This window comes from Gavialis gangeticus, unplaced genomic scaffold (genome assembly GCF_001723915.1).
Source record: "Gavialis gangeticus isolate Ggan-Ray unplaced genomic scaffold, GavGan_comp1, whole genome shotgun sequence".
In the NCBI taxonomy this organism is placed as follows: domain Eukaryota; kingdom Metazoa; phylum Chordata; order Crocodylia; family Gavialidae; genus Gavialis; species Gavialis gangeticus.
In genome coordinates this window covers 66,615,679-66,640,209 of record NW_017728992.1, presented here as the reverse complement: position 1 = coordinate 66,640,209, position 24,531 = coordinate 66,615,679, and the positions used below count along the sequence as shown (strand labels likewise).

At 39.5% G+C, this 24,531-nt stretch overlaps 1 protein-coding gene and 1 long non-coding RNA gene across 6 annotated transcripts in view; one reads left to right on the top strand and one right to left on the bottom strand.

Moving 5' to 3' along the window:
• Positions 1 to 24,531, bottom strand: part of CARMIL1 (capping protein regulator and myosin 1 linker 1) — a 371,957-nt gene that overhangs the window by 138,927 nt on the left and 208,499 nt on the right. For 4 of the 5 annotated variants that reach the window (XM_019523833.1, XM_019523847.1, XM_019523840.1 and 1 more), the window contains exons 3-10: positions 20,475 to 20,525; positions 16,496 to 16,555; positions 12,172 to 12,293; positions 8,877 to 8,974; positions 8,463 to 8,533; positions 7,977 to 8,050; positions 5,750 to 5,825; positions 1,754 to 1,842 (exon numbers count right to left, since the gene is read on the bottom strand). In XM_019523833.1, coding sequence (XP_019379378.1) covers positions 1,754 to 1,842; positions 5,750 to 5,825; positions 7,977 to 8,050; positions 8,463 to 8,533; positions 8,877 to 8,974; positions 12,172 to 12,293; positions 16,496 to 16,555; positions 20,475 to 20,525 — 641 coding nt within the window. Of the gene's footprint in view, positions 1 to 1,753; positions 1,843 to 5,749; positions 5,826 to 7,976; positions 8,051 to 8,462; positions 8,534 to 8,876; positions 8,975 to 12,167; positions 12,294 to 16,495; positions 16,556 to 20,474; positions 20,526 to 24,531 lie in introns of those variants that run through there. The other variant, XM_019523859.1, reaches the window with a different exon arrangement.
• LOC109302313 overlaps positions 21,555 to 24,531 on the top strand; it is a 10,792-nt gene continuing 7,815 nt past the window's right edge. The window contains exon 1 of the long non-coding RNA XR_002098727.1: positions 21,555 to 21,654. This is a non-coding gene — a long non-coding RNA (uncharacterized LOC109302313). The remainder of the gene's footprint in view (positions 21,655 to 24,531) is intronic.

The window sequence follows — 24,531 nt, the reverse complement described above, 5'->3', positions numbered from 1 at the left end:
CCCCCATGGTCCCCCCCCCCCCGAGGCTACAAATTGATTTGGACATTTTAATCGGTCTCCCAATTTGATTTGGATTCAGGGATTCAGCCACTGAATTGGGCTGAATTGCCTCCAAATCGAATCAGCAACTGAAGCTTCATTGTCCTAATGAGCAACCTGTTCGCTATATATTAATAGAAAATTCCTATGTCCTGTAACCAAATCCTAGTGACAATAGAGCTAAACACCAGGTATTAACATTGCTTTGCCAACTGACAAGAATTTCCTTGGGGTGAATCCTGTCTTCCTGCCTGCCTGCAAAGCACAGCAGGAGTGATCAGCAAGTGTGCCAGGGCAACACATAAGAGAATCCTCCCCTGACAAAGTAGAAATGGAGCCCTGACTTCGGCAGCCTCACATTACGATCGTGGCGATCATGAAGTGCACTATAAAAATACAAACAAACTCAGGACTTCAGTATTTGAAAAGCCGGAAGAGATGAACTGAGTGCACAGTGGGACTTAACTTTTAAACACTTAGTTCTTAATAACTCTTCTTAACTCCAGCCACGGTAATTGATCTAAGCTCATTAAAAATGCTCTTTCTGTAGCTGAAGCTAAGTGAAGTGGCTAGTATCAACAGGATGAATTCTTTTTCCTCCCAGCAAATGGGCATTATAACCTGCAGAGCTGATATATACACCCTTAACAGGAACAGACAGTTAATGCTGATCAGACCAGAGACATACAAAGGAAAATTGCCAAACACTTGGAATATATATATATATAGTGCCACAAAATCAAATGTCTCAGGATGATTATCAGTCAAGTCCTATTAGAATCAAAACCAGCTCCAGCTATACCAAGTTAGCAAGCAAGCAATGTGCAATGGAAGTCAATATCTCTTATAATATTCCCTCATTATTAATGCTGTGAATAATGACATGAGATGAAAAATTAAGGATAGTCAATCACTTATACTCTGAATGCTTCTTATTAGGGATACTGCACTGGGGACCACACTTTACCACAGACCTCCTGACTGACCTCAGGAAAGTAACTTGGGCCATACTTTCAGAAGTATCAAGGTGTCTAACTCCCATTAAAATAAATGCAAGTTAACTGTATATATAGTTCTAAAAACACACTCCTCCATCTCTTTCAGCTTGAGTCCTTTAATATTAAGTGAAAATAACACCTCCTCCTCCTGCTTTTGGGCTGGCTTGCTTGGTTAGATTGCAAATTCACTGGGACAATGAACTGTCTTGCTTCATGGTGTACTACACCTAGGCAATGGGGAATGTGGCCTTTCTCGGGGCATCTACATGCTACTCAAATACTGACTACGCAATGTAAGAGGGGGGTTTCTTTGCCTCCATTTTGTAAGAGAAAAACAAAATGTCTGAAGAGCTATTAATTACCAGCCTAGATACTAAAATAATTCTGTAGCATGTACACACTAAATTGTATAGTTAATTTCTTTATATTTTTTTTAAAAATAGAGTACAGTAAGTGGATTATATTAAGTATCTATCTGCTTTTTACAATGTTACTATTAGAAGTGGAGGAAAGTACATTTTTGTAGTTTGGTTGTTTAGATATATTCATTCCATTTCAACAGGCAGTATCTCCTACCCAGAATAAAATTGCATAGATAGAATAATATTTTAGGATTATCATTTCTTTATTTACTATTTTGTTAGTTCTAACATGTAATTTATATCTAGGAAGCTATGAATAAATAATAACATAACATTTCAAGAAACATTACTTACGTTCTCAGCCCAGCATTCTCTAATACCAGTTCTTCCAACCGATTGGACCTACTGACCACTCTTAGGATCTGCTCACAGACATCGGTGGACTGTCATGGAGAAGAAATATTAACATTAAACAAACAAAATAACTTCTTCAGAAATACAGGAAATAAATAGGTGTTAGCTAAGCACAAGTCCATGTCCATGACTGGGGTTTCAGGCACAACCATGATATGAGTAACAAACAGTAATAATCATAGCTTCAGGTATATCCTAGAAACCTTTGAAGAAGGGATTCAGACCAAAATAGCAAATCTGGGGAATGTTCTAACCAAGAGGCAAACTAACAAGAGTCATTCAAGGAGTGGACCAGCAAACAAGGTCCTAATTGTCTTTTATCGTGACAGGGTTTCCATGAATATAAAAATTGCTTGGTCAGGACATTTTTCTGCATCCATGGTAATCCCTGAATTAAAAGGGGTTATTGACAGTGAAAAAAAAAGATGCAACTAGAAACACCCATTAGACGAAGTAGGAACACCAAAATGCAGACAATAAAGCACAACAAAGCACAGGTCCCCAAGGAACAGAGGCTGTTTGCACACTCTCGAAGAAAGAGCTTTATGGGCAGGGAATACAGTACCACCTCCACCCCCCCACTACAGTTTTATTTCAGATTCTCCTAGCCCCATGCAGAACCGCTGCACACCCAATCATGTCCATGATAGTCATTAGGGCTGTGCAAAATTTCGCCGGCTGTTTCGATTTGACTCTGTTTTGACTAATTTAGAGGTCAAAATAGTGAAATCAAATTGAAATGAGGGGCTTTGAAACAGCCTCAAAACAAAACGAGGCTAGTCAAAACGTTTCGAAAGTTTTGAAATGTTTCAAGTTTCAAAGCCAGCATCAAGAGATGGGGAGAACCAGGGCACCAGCAGGGAGCGGAGCCCTGGCTCTCCCCATCTCCCACTGCCAGAAGCTGATAACAACGCAAGGGAAGGGAACTCAGCCTGGCTCAGTTCCCTTCCCTAGCACTGCGATCCGGCTGGGGGGGGGTGGGGGGCGGAGGGGGTGGAGTCTCATCCTAGCGGGGCTCATGCCCACCCCCCCGTGATGCAATCAGGCATGGGGGCAGAGTCAGCCCAGCTGGGCTCACTCCCACCCCCCACCCCCTGTGCTGCAGTTGGGCACAGGGGGTGGGGGTGGGAGAGTCAGCCCAGCTGCACAGTGGGTGGGAGGGAGGCCAGCTGGGCTGACTCTCTGCCCCCATGCCCAATCTAGCCCTAGGGATGGGGAGTCAACCCAGCTGAGTTCACCCCCCCCCACAGTGAAAGTCGAAACAGCATCGAAACAGTCTTTCAGTTTCGACAGAACGGAACAGAACAGCTGTTTTAAATCTAAATGAAATTTGAAACAGAACGCTGTTCCGTTGAACCGTTGAAACTGAACGTGAAATGAAACGGTGCCGTTTTGCACAGCCCTAATAGTCATGTTCTGTCATTTGCATAAGCAGTCATGGGATCCATGACTATCCAGAACATGACAGGAAGATAGCACTGCTTTTGCAGTGTTAATTAGCTAGTGGGGTTGTTTTTTTTTGGGGGGGGGGGGGGGAAGGAGGGGAGGAAGGGATGTTAACTGTAATCCAAAAGCTATAAAACAAATCACAGTAACTCTGCATCTTTTATTTTATTTCACTTTGGAATTTTACCATCTTCCTCCAAAACATATCACACAGGATCCATTAGAAGCTCAAAACTGAACTTTGTTAGTGATTATAGCTGCTAAAATGACTGAATGATATTCATACAAGGTCCTGAGAGTCTATGTTCCTATATACTGTCAGACTCCACTGTTCAATCACTATACAAGGCTAAATGTTCAGGCTTTTAAAGTTTTTTTAATATAAATTTCAGAAAATTAAAAAATCCTGCAACATGGAAAAGAAAAAAAATTGTTTTTATATAATGTCACCTGTACTCATATTTTAAAGACTGTCATTTCCCTATCACCACTGGCACTGTCTCTGCACTCCATCATTCAGAAGCACAAAACACAATCATTGTTGCCATAAGAGACTGATTAGAAAGGGGAAGGTTAAGCTGTTGGTGAAAAATTTATTGCTGCTATTTATCAAAGATGGCAGGAACTACAAAAGTAGGACTCTTCACTTTCTAAGGATTAACTTTACACTGCAGTGGTTTGACTTACAACAGTGTAAGACTTTACAACAGGTATCTGCTCTACGTTTGACCCAGAGCAAAATGAAATTACCATGGAGGAAATGTGTTGTTTCTCTATACCTACTGGGTCATTCCCAGATCTTCAGAGGATGGATATCAAATAGATTTTCTGCCTTTACCACTTTCCACAAGAGTCTTCCTTACAAGAGTCCAATTCCTGACAGTAAACCCTAAACATGTGGAACAGGAAAACATTCAAGGTCGGTCAGCGCTCCATTCCCCTTCATTATAGGGAAAAGACTCCTCTGTGGCTTTCCTCTAGGTAGATAAGGCACACTTGAAGCAGTTAGCCACTTTGGTACTGGAACCAAACAAATTCTGCCTTGTTTTGCGATTTTCTTGCCAAAAAATATTTTAGATCACTGTAGTTAATTTAGTGATCATGAAACAAAAAGGCTTATACCATTGTAAGAGAATTAGGAGCAATGGTACTGAGAAAATTGGTTGAAATATAGCTATTCCTTGCCTTCATGGAAATTTTTATAAAAGCAAAGAATAATTTTTAATCTATGTTTTCCATAGAAAAAAAATGATCTTGGGCAGAAGTTCAAATACCAAAATATTTTGTGAAAAAAAAAATTGATTTGGAAGTCTTGTTACAGTGCCTCTTGGAAGTTAGACTTGAAGTACCTCAAGTTCCCCTGTTCTACTTTTGACAAGTAGCTTGGTTAAACTACATCTCTGATTATATACCAGTCTCACCTCTGGATGAAAATGTTCAGCCTGGCCCACAGAAGAAAATGGGGACATGGGGCAACTAAAATACTATTCCTGTGTAGTCCTCTGTTATCATTTCCAAATCAAAATATTTTGATCTTCAGGAAAAGAGATTTCTGCTGCTGGGGCTCTGAGTTACTGTTTTATTGTTATATACAAGAGAAATTATTTTACTTCCAAAAAAGTGGAGAAACGGGAAATATTTTTATCATGTCAAGAATGGATTTTTCAGCAAAAAACAAATTTAAGTGCAAAATATGACTCTCTCAAGTACTGACTAAGCTTCTCAGACTAGCCCTATGCAGTTATTTTCTGGTCCCACAGCTTTTTATAGACCACTGTTTTGTGTTCATGGAATGCAACAATTGAGGGATTTCACAAGCAAGATTGTGATACATAAAGTTACATCAATTTACTTCTAAAGGGATTCACCCCTTTTAATTGTTTTGGGATAGATAGGGTCTGATCCTAGACATAAAAGCAGGTTTCAAAAACATTATCTGTATTTGGGACAATTCACTTTTAAATTAAAAATAGTTTATTACTTTGAGTAATTAAATTAATTTTAAATCAACTGTGTTTAACAATTTAGGCTAGGTCACCTTGTTGGATTATGCCCCTTTGTTGATGTTTCACCAGAACACCTTAGTGGAAAAACATAATTGTCAGACATTATTGAATATTTACTACTGTCTTTTGACGGTCTTAGCCCCAGGAACCTGAAAGTTTTTTTCTGATTCAGGTAATCATGAAGATTGACAGAAAAGCCTACTTTCTTAGAAATGAAAATATAATGCAAATATGTCCCTACCTGCTAATCAAATAACTGATTCCAGGTTCCTTTAAACCAATTTCCTGTTTAGTCTTATATTACTGCTTGAAATGTCTAACACTCAATGATAAGATACTTTTCTAGTGCATTCATGGCCAGATGATGCATAGAAATTTTTTTTCAGTAGTCTGCTCAGTTTTCCATTGCTGATAACTGTCCCCATACAGTGTAAAATATAGAAAAGGTCTCTAGGAGTTGGAGTACCTTCAGAGTATTACTTACCAATTTCAGATCTTTGGAGGACAGTTTTGTAAACCACTGATTGTATTCCAGGGCAGCAACTATAGGTATTAAGTCTCTAGAAAAAGAAAAACATTTTTACACACTTGTCATACAGCTGGCTAATCAAATGACCTCTTAAATATTATTTTATACCTAATTTAATTTGCCTTTACCATAATAGCCAAACAACATGGGTTTAAAACCCACTGCATTCTAAATATAACAAAAATCTAGGAAATAAACTAGATTTTGTGTGAATTGACTTCATTTTCATATGAATTTTTTGACTGGTTAAACAACATCCATTCAAATATGAATACTTAATTCAGATGTTTTTTTGAGTTGGTATCTCCCTAGTCTCTCACTACTTTTCTTCAGTGTGTGACATATTTAAGTTTCTTAATTACTAGCATGATTCTACAAAGCTTTTTTGCATGATTAAATATTTACGTTGGACAGACTGATTCCAGTCAACATATCCCTGTTTCTTCCCTGGAGTTATATCTCCCCAAGAAACAAGAGACCTGCAAAAGGATAATATACTTTTCAGCGCAAGCCCTCTATTAATTGTAAAAGGGAATTCACAAATAAAATGTTAAATGATTCCCTTTCCATTTATTTCCAAACTCCTTATATAATTTGCTCCCTTTTTGTTAAAGTCTTCACTATTAATGCTGATAAACATGCTATGCCACAGAAGAAACACATATCAGACATTATCACGCTATTTAGTATGCAAGGTAGCATGATGCAGTAATAAGATAATTCCTTGCCTCATACTTAAATACATACAGACACATGCACACAACAGGCACTCTATAAACCTCTGCCTTGTATAATGGAAACTAAGACATAACTACAGTATACGTAGTTGATGATTCCACATGCAAGTAGCTCTAGTGCAAATTGAATCAAAATTATCAATACACTTAATTTATTAATGTTAACTTTTTAGTTTGCCCATCCCCAAGGTTTCCAACCAGCATTATGTGCTGGTAGACGCCTATCTGCATGGCATATGCTTCCAAATAGACATTAATGGCACTTGGCAGCTTGTCTTTTCTTCACTTCCTCTGGTTTATTAGTTTTATATTCAATCAGTTTAGGGGTGGTTATTAAACACAGAGGGAGAAAGAAAGTTAGATGTGCTTGTGATTCTAATAACTGTTTCAGATAAACAGTGGCCAGACTATATCTCTTTTCAGAATTGCAGTTTTCTGCATTCTGAAATATACAGCTATCACGAAGGCAACAATAAGAACAGCATTTTGCAACAAAAGAATGTTGTACACTAATGCAAAGCTAATACACAAGACTGTTTTTATGCTCATGCTGAGATATTAAAAAGTGACATGCCTCAAGGATTAAGCTTTTCTTCCATGTTATTCTATGTATACAAAAAACCTCTTGGTGAACTTGTTTTCAAACACATCAGCATGATCATGATAACAATATATTTATTTCTTGCTTGATAGCCTTTTCAATTTTGGTCTCAACTATGAAGGAGTATTTGAATTCTGTTAGATAGATAAATCAGGACTACTTCATCTCACACCTGGAAGACAAGTTCTGTTACTAAAGGACAAATCATATATGTGTACAGGAAATTGCCTTCACTTCAGGCAATTAGCACTAAGGTAATGAGTCAGGTTAAGAACCCTGGTGTTTCACTTGATAATATCTTTGGTTTAGAAAGTTTCTGTGATACCAGAACCGGAAACTCCCCGTCTTTTTACAGATTACTGGAAAAAGTAATTTTCCCCACTGTATGCAAGGGAAAGGGGACTCTGCAGGAGCCAAGGCAACAACATTTCTTTACTTTATTTACCAGATGTAGCTGGATTCAGCAAAGAGGAACCTGCAAACTGTGGTACCCCAGAATGAGAAGTATCAGTCAGCTAATTTTATAAGTGCAAAAATTTAAAAAAACGTGAACACAAACAATACACAGGCAAAGTCAGTGCACTATCTCCAGTAAATAGATATAACACATAAGCTCCTAAACAAACAAAGCATACGCTGCATGTCTTCTATGCCGATGAGGGAGTACAGATTTGTGGCAGAAGCTAAAATTAAGGGCTACTGTCATTCCACCAAGCAGACAAACCCAACTGACAGTTCTTAAGCCTGTCTGCATTCCCTGCATTGCTCCTATGAGAACCGAGTAAGATGTAGTGAAAAAATGATTATTTTCAGGTTATGATAAGCATTACTGAGTATTGTATACCTGTGGTCAAGATGGCTGAAGTCTTGCAAATTCAACTCCCTTGTATCTTGTGTTAGATAAATTGTATCCACATCCTGTTAAAAATGCACAAAACCACATTTTATTAGAAAACTGTTTCTGCTGGTTTTGTGGTTTGCTGTCTCTCTTACTCTTTGTATAGAGAGGTAGCTGTGTTAGCCTGAAGTCAAGCAGAGGGTAGATTGGGGGGCACCTTGGAGACTAACTAGTTCAGAAAGATAATTGCTTGAGCTTTCACAAGTGACAGCTTACTCTGTCAGATGCTGTGAATGAACATGCAGAAAGCAAGTTCATTTAGCAACTCTGCTTTCTGCACACTCATTCATAGCATCTGATGAAGTAGGTTGTCACCAATGACAGCTCATGCCCCACTGAAGCAGTCAGTCTCTACAGTCTCACCCTGATCTGCCTTCTGCCTTTCTTCATATACTTAGTTAAAATAGCCCTCAGCATGAGATATGTACTTACCCACTGTACCTCTTCTCTATAAGGAAATCCAAGCCAGTCACAAACACATGCGTACATTTGTGAAAAGCCCCCTAGGAGCAAAATAAAAACAACATTTTACACTATAGCAAATAACCACAAAAAAATCTTAAAGTGCTTCAAAACTCACTCTCTCTTTCCTTCAGGAATGCATCCATTATACGGCAGGCAGAAACTGACACAGACCAACACCACACTACACTGTCTGTGATATGAGCCAGGTTGCAATGAAGCTTAAAAATAGCATCTTCATCCACCAATCAGAAGTCCATGCTCTGCAAATTACACCTTAAAACTAATTACACCTTTACAGGCTTCTGCCAGAAATAGAATTAAACTTCCTGACAAACTGTGATTCTAACCTTTTTATACCTCAGCCTTAAAATTCATGCTCACCACAAGGGCCCAGTTCTGCCACAGTCTGGCTCTCCCATAGTGCCTGGAGATTAGCCAGTCTTTCTGAGGGCTCCATGGTAACTTTTTTCATAATTCTCCTATATATGAGGGAGAGAAATGGACAGGATTAAAAAATGTCTGTCTGCATGTATAATCACACACAAAAATCATCCTTATTTTAAACTGAATCCAACTTGCCTCATGTTTGTGAATCTAAAGGAAAATATTGCCATCTTCGATATATCTCAAGTCTGTTTCTAAAACCCAAACATAGACTATGCTGCGGTAGTAATCACGTATTTATTTTCTCTTTCTGTCTTTCAGTCAATTAACCCTGCATGATTCCTGAAGCCATGTATGCTTTTTCACCAGCATAAAGCCATAATTCACAGAAACAAACTTGTCCTGTGACATCTCTCCCCAAAATATTAGGACTATTTTGGTATTACAGACTAAGGCCATGGACAGATGTCACATTTGTGCTAAAAAAAAGCTTTTCTCCCTGTACTAAGGAGTATGACGCTGTTCAAGGGTTCTCTTGCAGAACACTGGCTCATGAGCAAAAAAATTCTCCCTCTTTCAACCAGGAAGATCTCTCTCTTCCTCCACTAACTTGAACAGATGTACATATCTCTTGGGTGTTGAGGACACCCAGTATCCCACAGTCCTCCGCTCTCCCTCCCTCTCTCTAAAGGAGAGGGAAAGAGGGAGAGCACTGGATCCCTGAAGCCTGCCCAAAGGCAACCTAACAGAAAGCACCATAACAGACCCTGTTGTGGGGCCAATGCCCCTCAGCCACTGAATAGATGCAGATCACCCTGGATTTATGCAAACCAGGAAGACATTCCCTCAGGCTGAAAATTGGGGATCAAGCCCCAGACATCTGCCTCCCACCCTTGCCTAGATCCAGGAATCAGTCTGTGCACAGACAGGCCATTTCCCACATATGGACCCATCCCGCTGGGGATGGCTCCAGTTGTGCTGCCTCTGCCTCCTGCCCTGTGCATCCCTTCATTGGGACCTGGCGAAGTGCACCAAGTGGGGGCTATTCTCCTGTGACTAGAACCACATAGTCCTGGGGCTGTCTGTAGCAACTGCTGCTTTTCAGCAGCTATCAACTGCCTATTGACAGTCTGCCACCCTCCCTGCCAGGGGAGAGAGCAAGCTATCAAACAGTGGGTTCCCCATGGCAGGGGTGACCCAAGGAGCAGCCCTCTATAGCCTCCTGGCTGGAGAGCTCACCTGCGTAACTCCAACTCCTGCACTATTTTTCTAACACTAAGAATTTCACAAAAATTACTGGAGCTAAAATTTCACATAAATTCTTTGGCGCTAGAAATGGATGCCTGTCCATGGCCTAAGACTATGTTTTAACTGTCTTTGGGTGTTTCTTCTCTCTCTCAGAAACAATCTTTTGCTCTAGCTCTTATCTATCTTAGCCCTATCGATGGGCTCAGGGGGCTCAATAATTCCTGTTCTGTACACCTGTTGCTCCTGTTATTCTACATCAGCAATGAAAGAAAAAAAAACATAGGTGATTTCAGGCTGGCAAGTGGTCAATAGCTGCTGTTTGCAGAAGGCTACACAGGTGAAGTGGTGTTGTGGTCTACTTGGCACACCTTGCTCTATATTCTTATCTGTTTTCTTCCTGTTCCTGAATAAAATACAAGTTCCTTTGCCTTTATTTTTAAGAAATAAAATATTCATTTGTCCGAGTAGTGAAGAGCCATGCAACTTCCTAGTGTTCTTTGGCTCTCTATAATTAGTTAGCAAAAGGTGTAATGCTTTCTTTTCTTGGGCAATTTTGAATGGATTCTTGTCTTGCACCAGTTTTACGACAGCTCAATGTCATTGACTTCAATTTGAGAGCCTGATGATCTACATCAGGTTGACAGTCTGGCTGGGAGTTTCAGTTTTTGGGGTTTTTTTGAACAAGTAACTCCATACAGCTTCACAAAGTACTGCAGCTATGCTAGCAAGAGGGCCAAAAGAAAAAAAAAGTGTAGAACAAATCAAAGAAAACAATGATCTAAATATACACAAGCTTCTGCAGTCCTCCCTCCTTCCATGCTTTTCTCTTTTTGGTCACAATATCACTGAGGCTCTTTGACTATGCTTTATTCCCTCTGCATTTGTTTTCAAATGAGCCTGAAGCAAGATTTCCATCTCTGTCAGGGTAAACAGTAAATATGCCTTAGAGATAAACTGGTAGGTTATCTCTCCCCAAGTTTATGGACTTTATTTTCTACTCAGTCTGCAGGAAAGTTGAGTAATAAAAGGCTGTGAACCCAAGAGAAAAAAAAGTGACTTCAGGCATGTCAACTACATTTTTCTGCAATGTCAGTTTTAAAACTTTTACTGCAGATGTCTATTTGTCAAAGAGAAAATTCTATTTTATCTAATTAATTCATATTTTTAGACCCCCAGAAAACTAGACTAGAATGGTAGAGCCATGAGATTTAGGGGATGCAAGTTAAAATGTGGCACAGAGAAAGACAAAGAACAAACTGAGAATAAAGCAAAGGAAACAAGAACAAACAACGAATACAAAGGAAGAAGATGATATAGATAGGAGAAAGGAAACAGAAAAAAGGTAGAGCGAATCAGGAAAGATGGACAACAGAACAAAGGGATATTTAAGTGGTCAAAAGGGAAAGTTTTCTGTCCAGTCAATTTGCTGAAGGTGTATGATGAAAGATCCAGGCCTCAGACTCCAAACAATGAAGTCTGAAACACACAGACTTGTTTTCCACACCTGTTCCTCCAATTTGGGTCCTTGACACTGCCACTCTGCCCACCCTCCCCATAAATAGTGACCTGGAAGAAACCAGACAATATCACAGTTGTTCAGGGACAATCATTAGAGAAAGCAAGTAATGGAAAACAATGGGCTACACTTAGGTATGTCAGTTCTTGGAGGTAAAAGAGCAAGAATAAGCTGTTATACTCCTGTAAAGCCTTCTTCCACCCCCCCTCCCCTCCCAAGCACCCAGCTTCATTTAGGACAACCTGTAGGCTTGTGATCAATTTTTAGCCCATGGAAATCTCTAAAGTGTCATATGCTTCAGCCATGCCTGCTTCTGTGTAGGCTCCAGATTACTTAAGGATTCTTCCCATACTAATAGGAATGCGCAGAATTTAGGGTCAGGATCTGGATCAAAACACTTCCTAAATCTTAAGACACGCTCCTGATGAAAGGTGGGAATAGGAGAAGAGGGGACAGTAGCCAGGCTGGTATCCCTGCACATTTTGGTAATTTGCATGCATGACAGGTGCCGAAAACATGAGTACCTACACTGGTGACAGACCAGGGAATATCTTCCTGAGACATGTTCCAATGTGTGCCAACACTTCATTCACATCTTCTGATGATGCCATCTTCATGGAAATGTTGCATTTCTCCATTTCTACAATTAACTGTATAAAATACAGGCCAGGAAAACACATACACACACACACAATATAACTCATTTCCATTAAAAAAAATTTGAAGATTCAATATAATTAATGTTCATACATAAATAAACATATGTAAATTCTGACTGAGATCAGACAAATGTTCCCAAGTACAAAATGCCAGGAAAAATGGCAAAGGAATTTAGGCCTAGTTGACTTCAGTTTTTCAGCAAATCTTTGAGGGCGTCATACCCAAAGTTTCTCTAAGGTGGCAGAACCCTTCTCTCTTGCAGTAGAGTTATTCCACTTCTGCCATGTGGAGTAAGGCTTCTGCTACCACCTAGCAGCTGGCAGAAGGCACATGTAAATACTATCATGCCTTCTACTGGCTGCCATAGTCCCTTCAGCAGCTGATGTCTTCCCAGGCTACATTTCATGCTCTGTTGGCATAGCTACTGAAAGAAGCCACACAGAGCTGGGCATTAGGGGTGTGTGATGCTTCGGTTCCTTATTCGATTTGGTGGAGATTTGGCCCGATTCAGTGGCTGAATCAAATCAGGAGACCCGTTAATCTCTCTGAATCGAATTGGAACCCTCTGAATAGACTCAGAGAAATTTGGGAAGATTCGGCAATTCAGATATAGACACAGCTTTAAATGTTTTTTTCTACATACCTCAAGGTACCAGGCACCTCGTGAATGCTAAGATGCTGGGGCGGATGGAGCATCCCACAGGAGTGTGTGGGGGGTGGGGAGGGTCCCCAATGCACTTGGCAGCAGACCCGGAAGTGGACCAGAAGCATGTCTGGTCTACTTCCAGGTCCGCTGGGGAGTGCGCATGGCCCACCCCCCGCATCTCCCCAGCTCGGCAACTCGTGCTTCTGGGTCTGGGCGGGACACCCGGGGTCCCCCCATGGCTAATTGCTGAGCCAAGGAAGTGTGGGGGGGGCCCTGCAGCATGCTCTGTGGCGGACCCAGAAGGTGAATGGAAGTACTTCCAGACCACTTCCAGGTTTGCCACCAAGCACACGGGGCGGGGGGAGGGGGGCCCTCCGTGCTCCTGTGGAACACTCCATTCGCCCCACCATCGCAGTCCACGCCTGGTACCTTGAGGTATGTAGAAAAAACATTTAAAGCTGTGTCTATGGCTGAATTGCTGATTTGCTGAATCAGCACTGTATCTTCAGATTAGTTTTGGCCAAATCGAATCGAGGACAGTGATCCGAATCAACAAATTGAATCACTGTCCCCAATTTGGGCCGAATCTGAATCCAAATTGAATACGGCCCGTTTTGCACACCCCTACTGGCCAGCATATGCACCTGGGCATGCATATACTCTGGTGGTTTGGCAGTAGGAGCTGTTGTCTGCTACCAGAACTTCTGGCTACCAGAACTTCTCTTTTCATTTTCTTTAAGCCAAATGTCTTGAGGTTTTCAAAACAAACTTAAAATCAGTTGAGACTTCTGAACCCACACTAAAAACCCACAGCAGTAGCCTTCTCCGATTTTGAAACGTGTTTCATAACTGCAAGCCAAGCACAGCAACACTAAAAATATTCAATAAGCAGAACACACCTCCTTAAGCATAAACAAAAGGTAAGTCATTAACAATCATGATTCTCTGGAGACAATCAAGTATTCTGATCAGCAACACTTGCATGCAATGTTAAGACAGTATACCAAGAGTGAGAAAATTTCTTTGGCAGGCACAATAGACTATTTTCTCAGTTCAATTAATGGAGTAACTTGTTTAACTGAGCAACTACAAAGCTGTTTGAGGTGTATGGAACTTAACAACAAAAAGATTGTACTGCTATCATATTGTCTTACACTTTGATTGTTCTGAATTAAATAAACTGACTGTAGTACTGACACAGGAATTCTTTCCCAGTCTCTTCCCAGCCATTTAAAATGCCCAATATTTCCTTGTACACAAAGCAAACCTAGAAGATGCTATAATAATCTAACATAGGGCTGTCAACCAGGGGTATGCACACCTCTGGGGGTACATGGGAAGGCTCCAGGAGGTATACAGCAGCAGCGTGGAGAAGTGGAGCCGCCAGCACTTTGCGTTGCTTGTGTCAGTGCTTTTGTTTTTGCTGGTGCCATGCACTGCCAGCACTTACGGTTTTGCCGCTGTGCACCACTGGCACTTCTGATTTCGCTGCCATCCCCTCCCTCCATCCTCCCCACCCGTCAATCAGCTGCTGTGGGTATACTGACTGAAAAAGGTTGAAAACCCCTGATCTAACATACACTGTGGGTCTTTACACGCTTTTTCTACTGGTAATCTTCAACTCCTTCTGGGGATTTTAGGCAATCATTCTCTGTGGCTGAATAATTATTCAACGTCATCAGGCTGACCAATATTTTCACAGAATCAAAGGGTTGAGAGGAGCCTCAAGGGTCATCTAATCCAGCCCTCCTCCACAGATGCAAGATGTGCTGCTTTTCCTAAACCCTACCAGACAGAAGTCAGTACACTCTCTTCTTGAAAACCTCCAATGTGGGGAATGCCACAACTTTCTTAGGCAGCTTGGTCAACTGTTCTACTGTTCTAGCAGGGGGGAAGTTTTTCATTAGATGTGATACAAATCTGCTTTGCTGCAGTTTAAACCCATTGCTATGTGTCCTCTTCCTCAGTGGCAAGAGAAAACAATGTTTCTCCATATTCTTTACCTCTCACTGTTTTCTTGTGCTTCCCTTTATGTTTTTATCCACCTCTCTTGTATTAAAGGTATATTAAATGCTTTTTGTGGCATTTTGTTTGATGTTGATAATGAACATAACACAATGAGGTCTGAGCAAAAGAGGAACTATTGTAATAATATCAACAATAACTTATTTCCCAGTACGTAAACTATGTTTAGGGAGATAGTAAGCAAAGCTGTTTTTTTCCGCCCCCTGCCTGCCCCCCAGGAGACTGCCACAGAGCCAGCCAGTCTTCAACTACATATCTTAAATGTAATTATATGTAAGAATTGCATAAGCCTATCAAATGTTTTAGGTAGAACAATATCTTGGATAAAAGGCAATTTCCGTCCCTTCACTCTGCCACTAGGGAGGGGCCCTTCACATGCACACGTTGTATAAAAGCCAAGGTGCAAAATGTCATTCCAGCAGTGGAGTGGAATTGCCCAGATCTGGACAGGCTGGTACTAGGGCCTGACTTCCACATCTCCCCCGCCCCCAGGTTGCAGCACAGAGCAGGTCCATGCAAAATCCCCTGCCACTGGAACACTGCTGAACCCCCAGTAGCCTGAATACAGTCTGCCAAATCCTCCTCTACCCCCTATCATCTCTACCTATTATAAATATAATGCTGACTTTTCAAGAATACTGGGATTGCATGTGAGCCAAAAAAGGGAAGTAAGCAAGACATATATAAACAACCACCATTTACTAAAAGCTACCCAAAAACAACTGCAGTTATTTAAGGAAAAAGCTTGTAAAAGGAATTTTAAAAGATCAGGCTAAAAACATGAACTGCTGAATATAACAAAAAAGTTCTATTGTGCTGGAATAAGTCAAAAGCACCAAGTTCTAACAATCCCTTCAAAAACCAAACACACAGAGATATCTTAATGAGACTTCTACGTAGTGATACAATCGGGTGGTTAAATCTCCTTACAAAATACCTGTCTTTTTAAAATTGTTACATGTGTACAAACACACACACACACACACACACACACTTGTGTGTGCGCATGTCACTCCTTTTTTTGCACATATAACTATAGCTTATATTCAAATATATTTGTTGTAATCCAAAAGAAGATTAAACTTTTCATAAAGCAGTTGCACCAGTATAACTGAAAATAAACAAATTCTGTATGCATTTGCCAGTATTCTCCATAAAAAAAGCAATAAAACTTGCTGGGTGTGGATTGTATGACAATAAACATTGTTCTTCATTATCTTGGAGGAAAATATCACATTTACATTACAAATGCAAACTTACATCCAATTAGTTCTGTTCCAACTGACTTATGAAAAAGGACTGTATTTTTTCTCTTCATCCCAGCCACACATTTCATTCCTTAACTTGACTTTTTAAATTATTATTATTGTTAGGCTTGCAAGCTTTGTGAACATAAAAATTCAAATATGCACGCTGCTTGCTAGATAAGAGCTTCGATTTACTAGATTATCTGTTTGATTAGAATGGAGGTTAAAACTATGTTCTTAAAACAGAAAATGCTTTTGAATTGAAAGCACTCACCTGCCCTGGCTTACTGGAAGTTATTCCTTGGATTTCTAAATAGCTGAAAGTTAGTTCTAGCTGTAACACAAAAAGGAAGCAGAATTAGTATAAATACCTTACTTTTAAGCATTACTGAAATATGTGAAAATACCATATCCCAAGGTAAACAACAGAAATGAATCTTAATTACTTAAATGAGGTTAGAAGTTTTTTGTTCTCCACCTGTAATACCTGTCTCCTAGTAAATATTTAGAATATTTGGTTGCACTTTATATTGTGAGTTAGAATCTATGAATAGAGGCTTTAAACATTTTACATGACTGATTAATATGTTTTATTGGTGTTTATAAGCATTTTAGTAGAAAGTGCTATAGATGTTTATAAGTTACCTATTGACATGCTGTACTCTATAATTAATTAACCATTTATTAAAACATTATTGATAAAGCATTAAAGTGTATATACCATAAATATACTCTTCATAAATGTGACCATTTATTCAAAGCAAATATCAGCTAGAGTCGGATTACAGTATAGTTTCAGACACCTGCTCTGTAGCTGGACTCTTCTTAGAGAATATCACATTAGTCTTTTTGTTTGAGAGTTAGAGGAATATAATTCTAAAGCCATTCTGTTATTAAAAGTCACTTAGCAGTTCAGGGTTCATATCCAGTTTCTCACTAAACCCACCATTTCTGTCCTTATCAACAAATGAATAACAAGGAAATGTTTTTAAACTAGTTTAGTGATGATTATACATTTTCTTTTTCCTGAAGGGATGCAATTTCTTTTTAATAATTTAGATGTAGAGAAGACAAATGAATATGATTCATCCTTGGAAACTTTATGCACAACAGCATCTTAGAATGAAGCAGCCTGGGAAATAACAATTAAAATATTTATGGCTGGGGATATACAGAAACTGCCTTTTTTCCTAATGAAGTTAATTTACTGACTATGAAAGAAGCCCAACAATAACTGACAGAAATCAAGGACTTGTTAAGCCATGCACTGGATATAAAACAGACAGAAGCAGTGGAGGCTGCCTCCTGTTGCCAACACCAGTGTACTTTCTTTTTGCATGATGAGACCATCTCATGAGAAAATAATTCATGCCTTTTCAAATACTGGCATCTCAACTGAGTTTGTCAATTAATGCCAGTTTTTGTGCAGCAGACATCAACCTTCAAATTTGTCCTCTACACCGCATTTAAATCAGCCAGCCATCAGATGGCAGCTTTTGATCACTAGTGACCTAAGGTTAATTCAAACTGTATGTTCAGAAGTGAGAGACTCCATGTCCCTTTCCTAAGCTGCTACCCTGAGTTATCCAGGCCCTACATAACGATGAGCACATCTGAACCCCAATTGACTAAAAGATCATGATAAATATGTAGGAGTTACCTTCCATGATCTAAATCTTCCCTAGTTTACACTTTTTCAGGGTCCCACATATAAACGGTATATTCATACTAAACTTCAAACACCTATTCCAAAGAAAGAGCTATGAACACATAAACTCAAGAATTAATCCCGCAGGAACCCTTTATGATTGTCAACATGCAACAGAAGTTCACGTGTTCTTCTATAATTAAGGTTAAGTTAATTTCTTCACTTAAAGAAGGGACTTTGGGCTTTTGTTTTATATGGAGAATAGACATCTTTTCCACATCTACAGCACAGTCTGAGACAGGAAGTTAGCCATGTTAGTCTGAAGTCAGGCAGACGACAGAACGAGAATAACCAATTCAGAGATGCATACCTTTAAAAGCAACAACTTACTTTATCAGACACTATGGAAGGACAATCTGCGAACTGAATTTTCTTATGGCTTAAGAAAATTAATGCTAGTTAATTAAGTTAAAATTAATTTTTAAATGGTCCTTTAAGAAATTTCAAAATGTTCTCATGTTTTTAATATTACCTCTAAGGCATGCAGATAACATTTAATGGGTTTATTACTGTTCAAAATTCCCACATAGGTACCACTTACTGAAAACAGTAGAAAATACACGTTCAAAAACTCGTGCTGCATTCCCACAGATGTGCCATATACCATACACTTAAACCTGTGCATGTATGTCAACACCTCATATTTATTAACAGTGAATTTGTAAATGAGATTTTGTCTGAAACTGCAACAGGGACCAATGGGTTGTATGTATTGTTTTATTGTCTATTAGATGGAGAAGAGATTTGGTGAAGGTTAAAAGTGTAATTGTTGGTAGAAATGTGCCCAATGGAATTTAGTGTACTGTTACGAGGCATGTATTAATCTGACATTTCTGAATTTTAAGGATTTATGTTAGATGAGTATTGCACACTACCTACCTTAACTCCTTTTTATGACAATTTTAGTTTGTGGCATAAGTTTTAAAGGCAAACTTGTGAATTGTTTAAGAGATGTTAATGCCTGCAATTTGCAGGTGAAAGTAATACTGTAATTTCAAAACTGTAAAATATTTCTGGACATATATTCCACAGAAGTTTTCTGAAGAAACCAAGAAGCATAAATAACCTCTAAACTCCTCTTACAGAAGGTATAAGGGAGAGACTTCTTCAAATAGTAAATAAAAATAAAGTTCATTGCAACACTTTCAAAGGGAAAAATACAGTCAGCTGCATGTACGAGTGTGGCAACACACTTTTTAATAAAAATGAAAATAGAAATCAACGACCTCAACCTCTACTCCACAGTTTGTTTTATTTTATATAACAGCAACATGTATGCACCTCTGTCATTTGCACATTAATTACAATGTCTAATAAGATCCCAAGGAAACAGCCTAGCTTCATTGTATGTTTGTAAGTTTCTACTGCTAAAAGACATTAGTGGAAGATATATAGCTCATCATAAGTGGCAAGATCTTGAACAGTTTTTAAAACACTTCAGGTTTCATGAAATGGTTTCAGGTTTCACATTTCTGCTGGTAAGAAAAAGTGTTTTTGACAAACCCACTGATTATTCAAATAAAAAATATCCTACTTTTGAAAGAAACTTTTATATAGGAAGTTTCTTTTGAAACTGTGGAATCTCCTTCTTTGGAAATTTTTAAAGGCTGGCCGGACAGATGCTTGGCTGGTTTATCTCACGAAGTGCCATGAAATAAAACCATTAAGAAGCCACTTTTTAGAAAAGTTTGTAGTGTTAACTTAATACCATGGGTAGGTCAATTAATATTTTTTTCTGCAAATTTCATTTACAGTACTGAGAAAATCAAAAGGAGAGTTTCACCCATCAGTAAGGGTCTTCAATTCACACATGACAAAAAGGAACATTTACAAGCATCAGTTATTCTGATTTGAGAATCTTCCCACATATATTTGTGCAACAAAGCAGAACATGGACATAACCTGGACATCTGCCAAGATCATGTTAGCTGACTCCACATGGGATGAGAGATTATTTCCAGATTCAAAATCACCCTTTGCCATGACAATCATCCCAGACTGTCATGGGAATAAACTAAGTATTCCACAGCATTTGAGAGACAGGTTGGCAAGATGCTTCTTACAACAAACTATGGTCACCATGGAAAACAGCAGATGTTATTCCACCAGAAGCAGTGAGATTTAATAAACTCTGTAAAATTCCTGTTTTAGGAATCTGGAACATAATCCTTTTTGAGACTAGAGATACTAAAACAAAGCAATAACATCAATTTGTTTGGGCAAAAATTAGTCTAGATCCTATTATGAGACTTATTATCTGTATGCTCTAGCTCCACGGGTGATTATTTCTAATGCAATTCTTCACACCATTTTTAGATGTCTAGGTATTTTTGGAATGGTTCACCTATGTGCTGAAGAAATTAACCAGAAATGGTTAAGAAAACCATTACTGGAAATAGCATTAAAACAACTTTCCTCCAATGTATAACTCCAATCCTCCTTTTTTTTCCCCTGGGACAAAAGTACCGGTAATATTGATAGTAAGTTTATACCACTGAAGTTCATACATGAATACAAATTGGGTACTGAAATAAAATAATCTTACCTTGGTGGGAATGCGGGATGTTAGAAGAAAGGCCCGGCATGATGCAAGAACCTATAAAAAGAAGAGCAAAAAAGGTCAAAAAAAAGTTTCATGGCTACAAGAACTATAGCCTAGAATAGTTTCTTTAGTATTTCATAGGGAAAGTAAATGCATATAAAGCGAATGTATTAGCAATATAAGAGACCATGGGCAAATATTTCCTTCCAGCATATCTTTAGAGTAAGAATACATGGGTCTCCAACTAATATCAGAGTACAATTTCTGCTCTGGTAGGAACTGCAGAAAATTTAAGTTAATTTACAACATGAAGATCAGGAGAAAGATAGCTCTGAGAAAAGATCCAATGCTAATACATTATTTTAGAATTACTTTAAAAAGAAACACTGCAGTATGAACAATAAAAACACTTTATATTCTAACAATACCTTCTACTCATAGAACTTCAAGTGCTTTACAAACAGTAACAGAATACACTTCATATATACTGGCAGAGTAAATAAATCAGAAGTAGCAGATTCCTGTTTTACATCGATGTTGTAAAGGACATTCAGCAGTTGACCAAATACTTCTTCTCAGGATTACCTTAGCTTAACTGAAAAAGATCCACCACAATGCATAGAAAGCCCACTTTCCTATCACAGAAAGTTTCTGAATAGAAAAAAAACCCAAATCTCTTTCTTTGAAATTAAATGCAGGTACAATGAGTACACCCCCTCCAAAACCTGAGGCACAGAAATAGGTACCACTTCATCCATATCTTGCATTGGATGATTATGATAACCAAAACAGCACTGCTGATAATGTTGACATTAGAGAAATGGTGGTGGTGCTGGCAGCCACGACACCACATGCAGTGGTGAGATGATGTACGGGTTGCTATATAAGCATGCAGATGGGGCTGGAAAGCCAGACATAAAAGGAGATATACAAAAAAACTAGAACTCTTGGTCCCAAAATGATACCTTTTATTAGACCAACTGGGAAATTGCAAGGAAATGGTCCTTTTCTGCAAGCTTTTGGGATCAACGTCCCTTCATCAGGCTCTGGGAAAAGTATAGATGGTACAAGATGGTAAAAACTCCCCATAGATAGGAAATAAACTTCATTTTTGCACAGAGGGAGCTGAAGATGGAAGGCTGTCCCTCTGGCTCCATAACAGCGTCTTTGTGAGTTGTGCTGAGTGGCTGTGCTACTCATGCACACCTGGCATGGCAGGAAGCAAGATTGTGTGGGTCATGCATCAGATCCCATCCTGCCTTTACCTGTATGTCTGGTAGGAGCATAGGAAAAGTTGTCAAGAACCATGTCATGGGAGATCTTGCCATGACAGGTGTTAGCGACTGGCCACTAGGTAGTGGGAGAGCCAGACTACATTGAGCAAAAGATGAAAATGGTCAAAGGAAGGAACATATGACTGTTTCACTGGTGTAACTTAAGAATATTAGATAGTTCCTCCTCACATTTTAAGGGGTAGCTTTACCCCAACAGCATACACTGGAGCAAGGCTGTGTGATGTATACCTGCCCCACAAATTTATTCTATAGTGAAAGTATTGTGTGGGTGGTGCCCTTAAGTTACAAAAGAACCATGCTGCAACGTTGGCCTGCTTGAATGGGACCAAGCTTTATCATAACCATACAGAATAGTTTCTTTAATGTAATTCTAACGTATTCCAGTCCTGTTGACACAGACACAGCCAAATTATGCTACTGAAAGGCTGGAGCACAATTGTGTTGTAATTTGTACACCAACAAGACTGTAATTGTAGGGTAAGGAAGAGTGCTGACAGTAAGAGTATGCCCTGTTTTTACATGTATTAAGGTCTGAGGCTGAAGTATGTGAAAAATCAACAGTTAGAGTGCCTACTTAGCTTAAGGAGGTACTATTAAACACAGAGTACATCACTTTAAAGTAAAAGTGTCCTTGAGCAGTAAAATAGGACAGACATAGTTTTCCAGTCCACCAAAGTTCAGAATTCTGTATTTCTCACTAGCAAAATAGTTATAAACACCATTAAGATTAACAAAATACTTCAATCTCATTCAAATTGTGTTACATAAAAAGGGCAATGTGGACTCTAAAATGAAACCATAACCTTATTATCACAGAGCTGGCAATCCTCCGTAATAATGGAGTTGACTGGAAATATTTGTTGACATTTATCATGATTCTGGCCTTTTGAATCAATGAGTATGTGGTCTGACCTTTCATGTAACTGACTTTTCTTTAAAACATTATGGTATTTTTTAACCATTTCAAAATGTAACGTGACTGTATATAAATGGTTTCAAGTAACACTATTAACACTTTAAAAAGCAGTCTCTTTCCTAAAGGAACTTAGGAATGCACGAATTCAAACTTATTGGCAGTTTTCGCTATCTTCTTACCTGCTTAAAGTCAAATTATGGTGAAGAAATAAAATGTATTTGCTCACCCATTACATTACACCAATTACAATGTTGAAAAGTTTCTGTCTACTTGGTACTGATTTTAAGCATAGGACAAAATGCTTTTTAAGTTATTTTCAAGCTACATATACATAGTATGTATTTATCTACCAGTCTGGACTGATGGGATGCTTAGCCAAAATCCACAAAGAACACCCAAGGGAAATATGCTCAGAAAAAAAAATCAAAATTATGTACAGAAAAATTTTAAAAATATCCTAAATTAAATTACCTTTATTTTTTTTAAATTAAACTAAGTATAACACTATTCGAACTTTCTTCAGAAATATATGCATATACTTCGTATGGCTGGGGGTGGGTATGGGAGGTGTGGGGTTTGTGAGCAGTGTGGGTATGGGAGTATATGGGTTTTGTGGTGTTTGTAGGGGGAGTGCGTGGGGTTTGTGGATGGGTGTGGGCCCCCCACCACATCATCCCTCTCCCATGGTGCATAGCCCCTGCCACCAGTGGCTCACCAGCAGCAGGCGGCGGGCCCTTGGGGCATTCAGCTGCAGCAGGCAGAGCCCCCAGAAGCATGCAACTCTGGCCAAATCCTAGGGGCTGCATGTGATGGCATGGAGCCAGCCTGGTTCAGCATGCTAGCGCACGCTTTCATAGATTGTAAAGCTGGAAGGGACCTTGGAAGGTCATTGGGTCCAGCCCCCTGTACCAGACAGGAAAGACAGGTGGGGTCAGATGACCCCGGTAAGATGACTGTCCAGTCTCCTCTTGAAGACAATTGCACCATCTCTGGAGGGAGCTTACTCCAGTCTAGATACTCTAACTGTGAAGAAGTTTTTCCTAATGTTGAGTCTGAAACAGTCTTCCAGGAGTTTATGGTCATTACTCCTGGTTCTCCCCAGGGGCATCCTGGTGAACAGTTGTTCACTGAACCCTGATGTACTCCCCTGATGTAGCAGTAAATTGCTACCAAGTCCCCTCTCAGCCTCCTCTTTTTCAGGCTGAAGAGTCCCAGGTCCGTCAGCCTTTCTCTGTATGGCTTGCTGTACAAGGCTGTAATCATATGGGTGGCCTTTCTCTGGACTCTCTCAAGTTGTACCATATTAAAATGCAGCACCCAGAACTGGACGCAGTAGTCCCGTTGGGGTCTCATCAGTGCCAAGTATAACAGAAGAATCACCTTCTTGATCTTGTTGGAGATGCATCGATTGATGCATACCAGAGTATTATCTGCCCTGCTGGCATTACCAGTTCATATTCATGCTGTGGTCTATTATTACCCCCCGGTCTCTTTCATTCGTAGTTCTGGTCAGGTTGGTGTTGCCAAGCCTGTAGGTGTGTAGGGGATTGTTCATCCCCAGATGTAGCACTTTAAATTTCTTGACGCTGAACTTCATCTGGTTCTGACTCACCCAACTTGCCAGCCTGTCTAGATCTGCCTGTATCTGTATCCAATCTTCAAGCATGACCACGCTTCCCCATAACTTGGTGTCATCTGCAAATTTGGCCAGCAAACGCTTCACCCCCTCCTCCAAATCACCGATGAAGGGCCAGGAGCTAGGGCAGGCAGGGCAGCCATGGAGGGGGCTGGGAGAGTGGGTGGGGGTTGAGAGGTTCATGGCAGAGCCCCCCACATGGCAAGGGGCAGT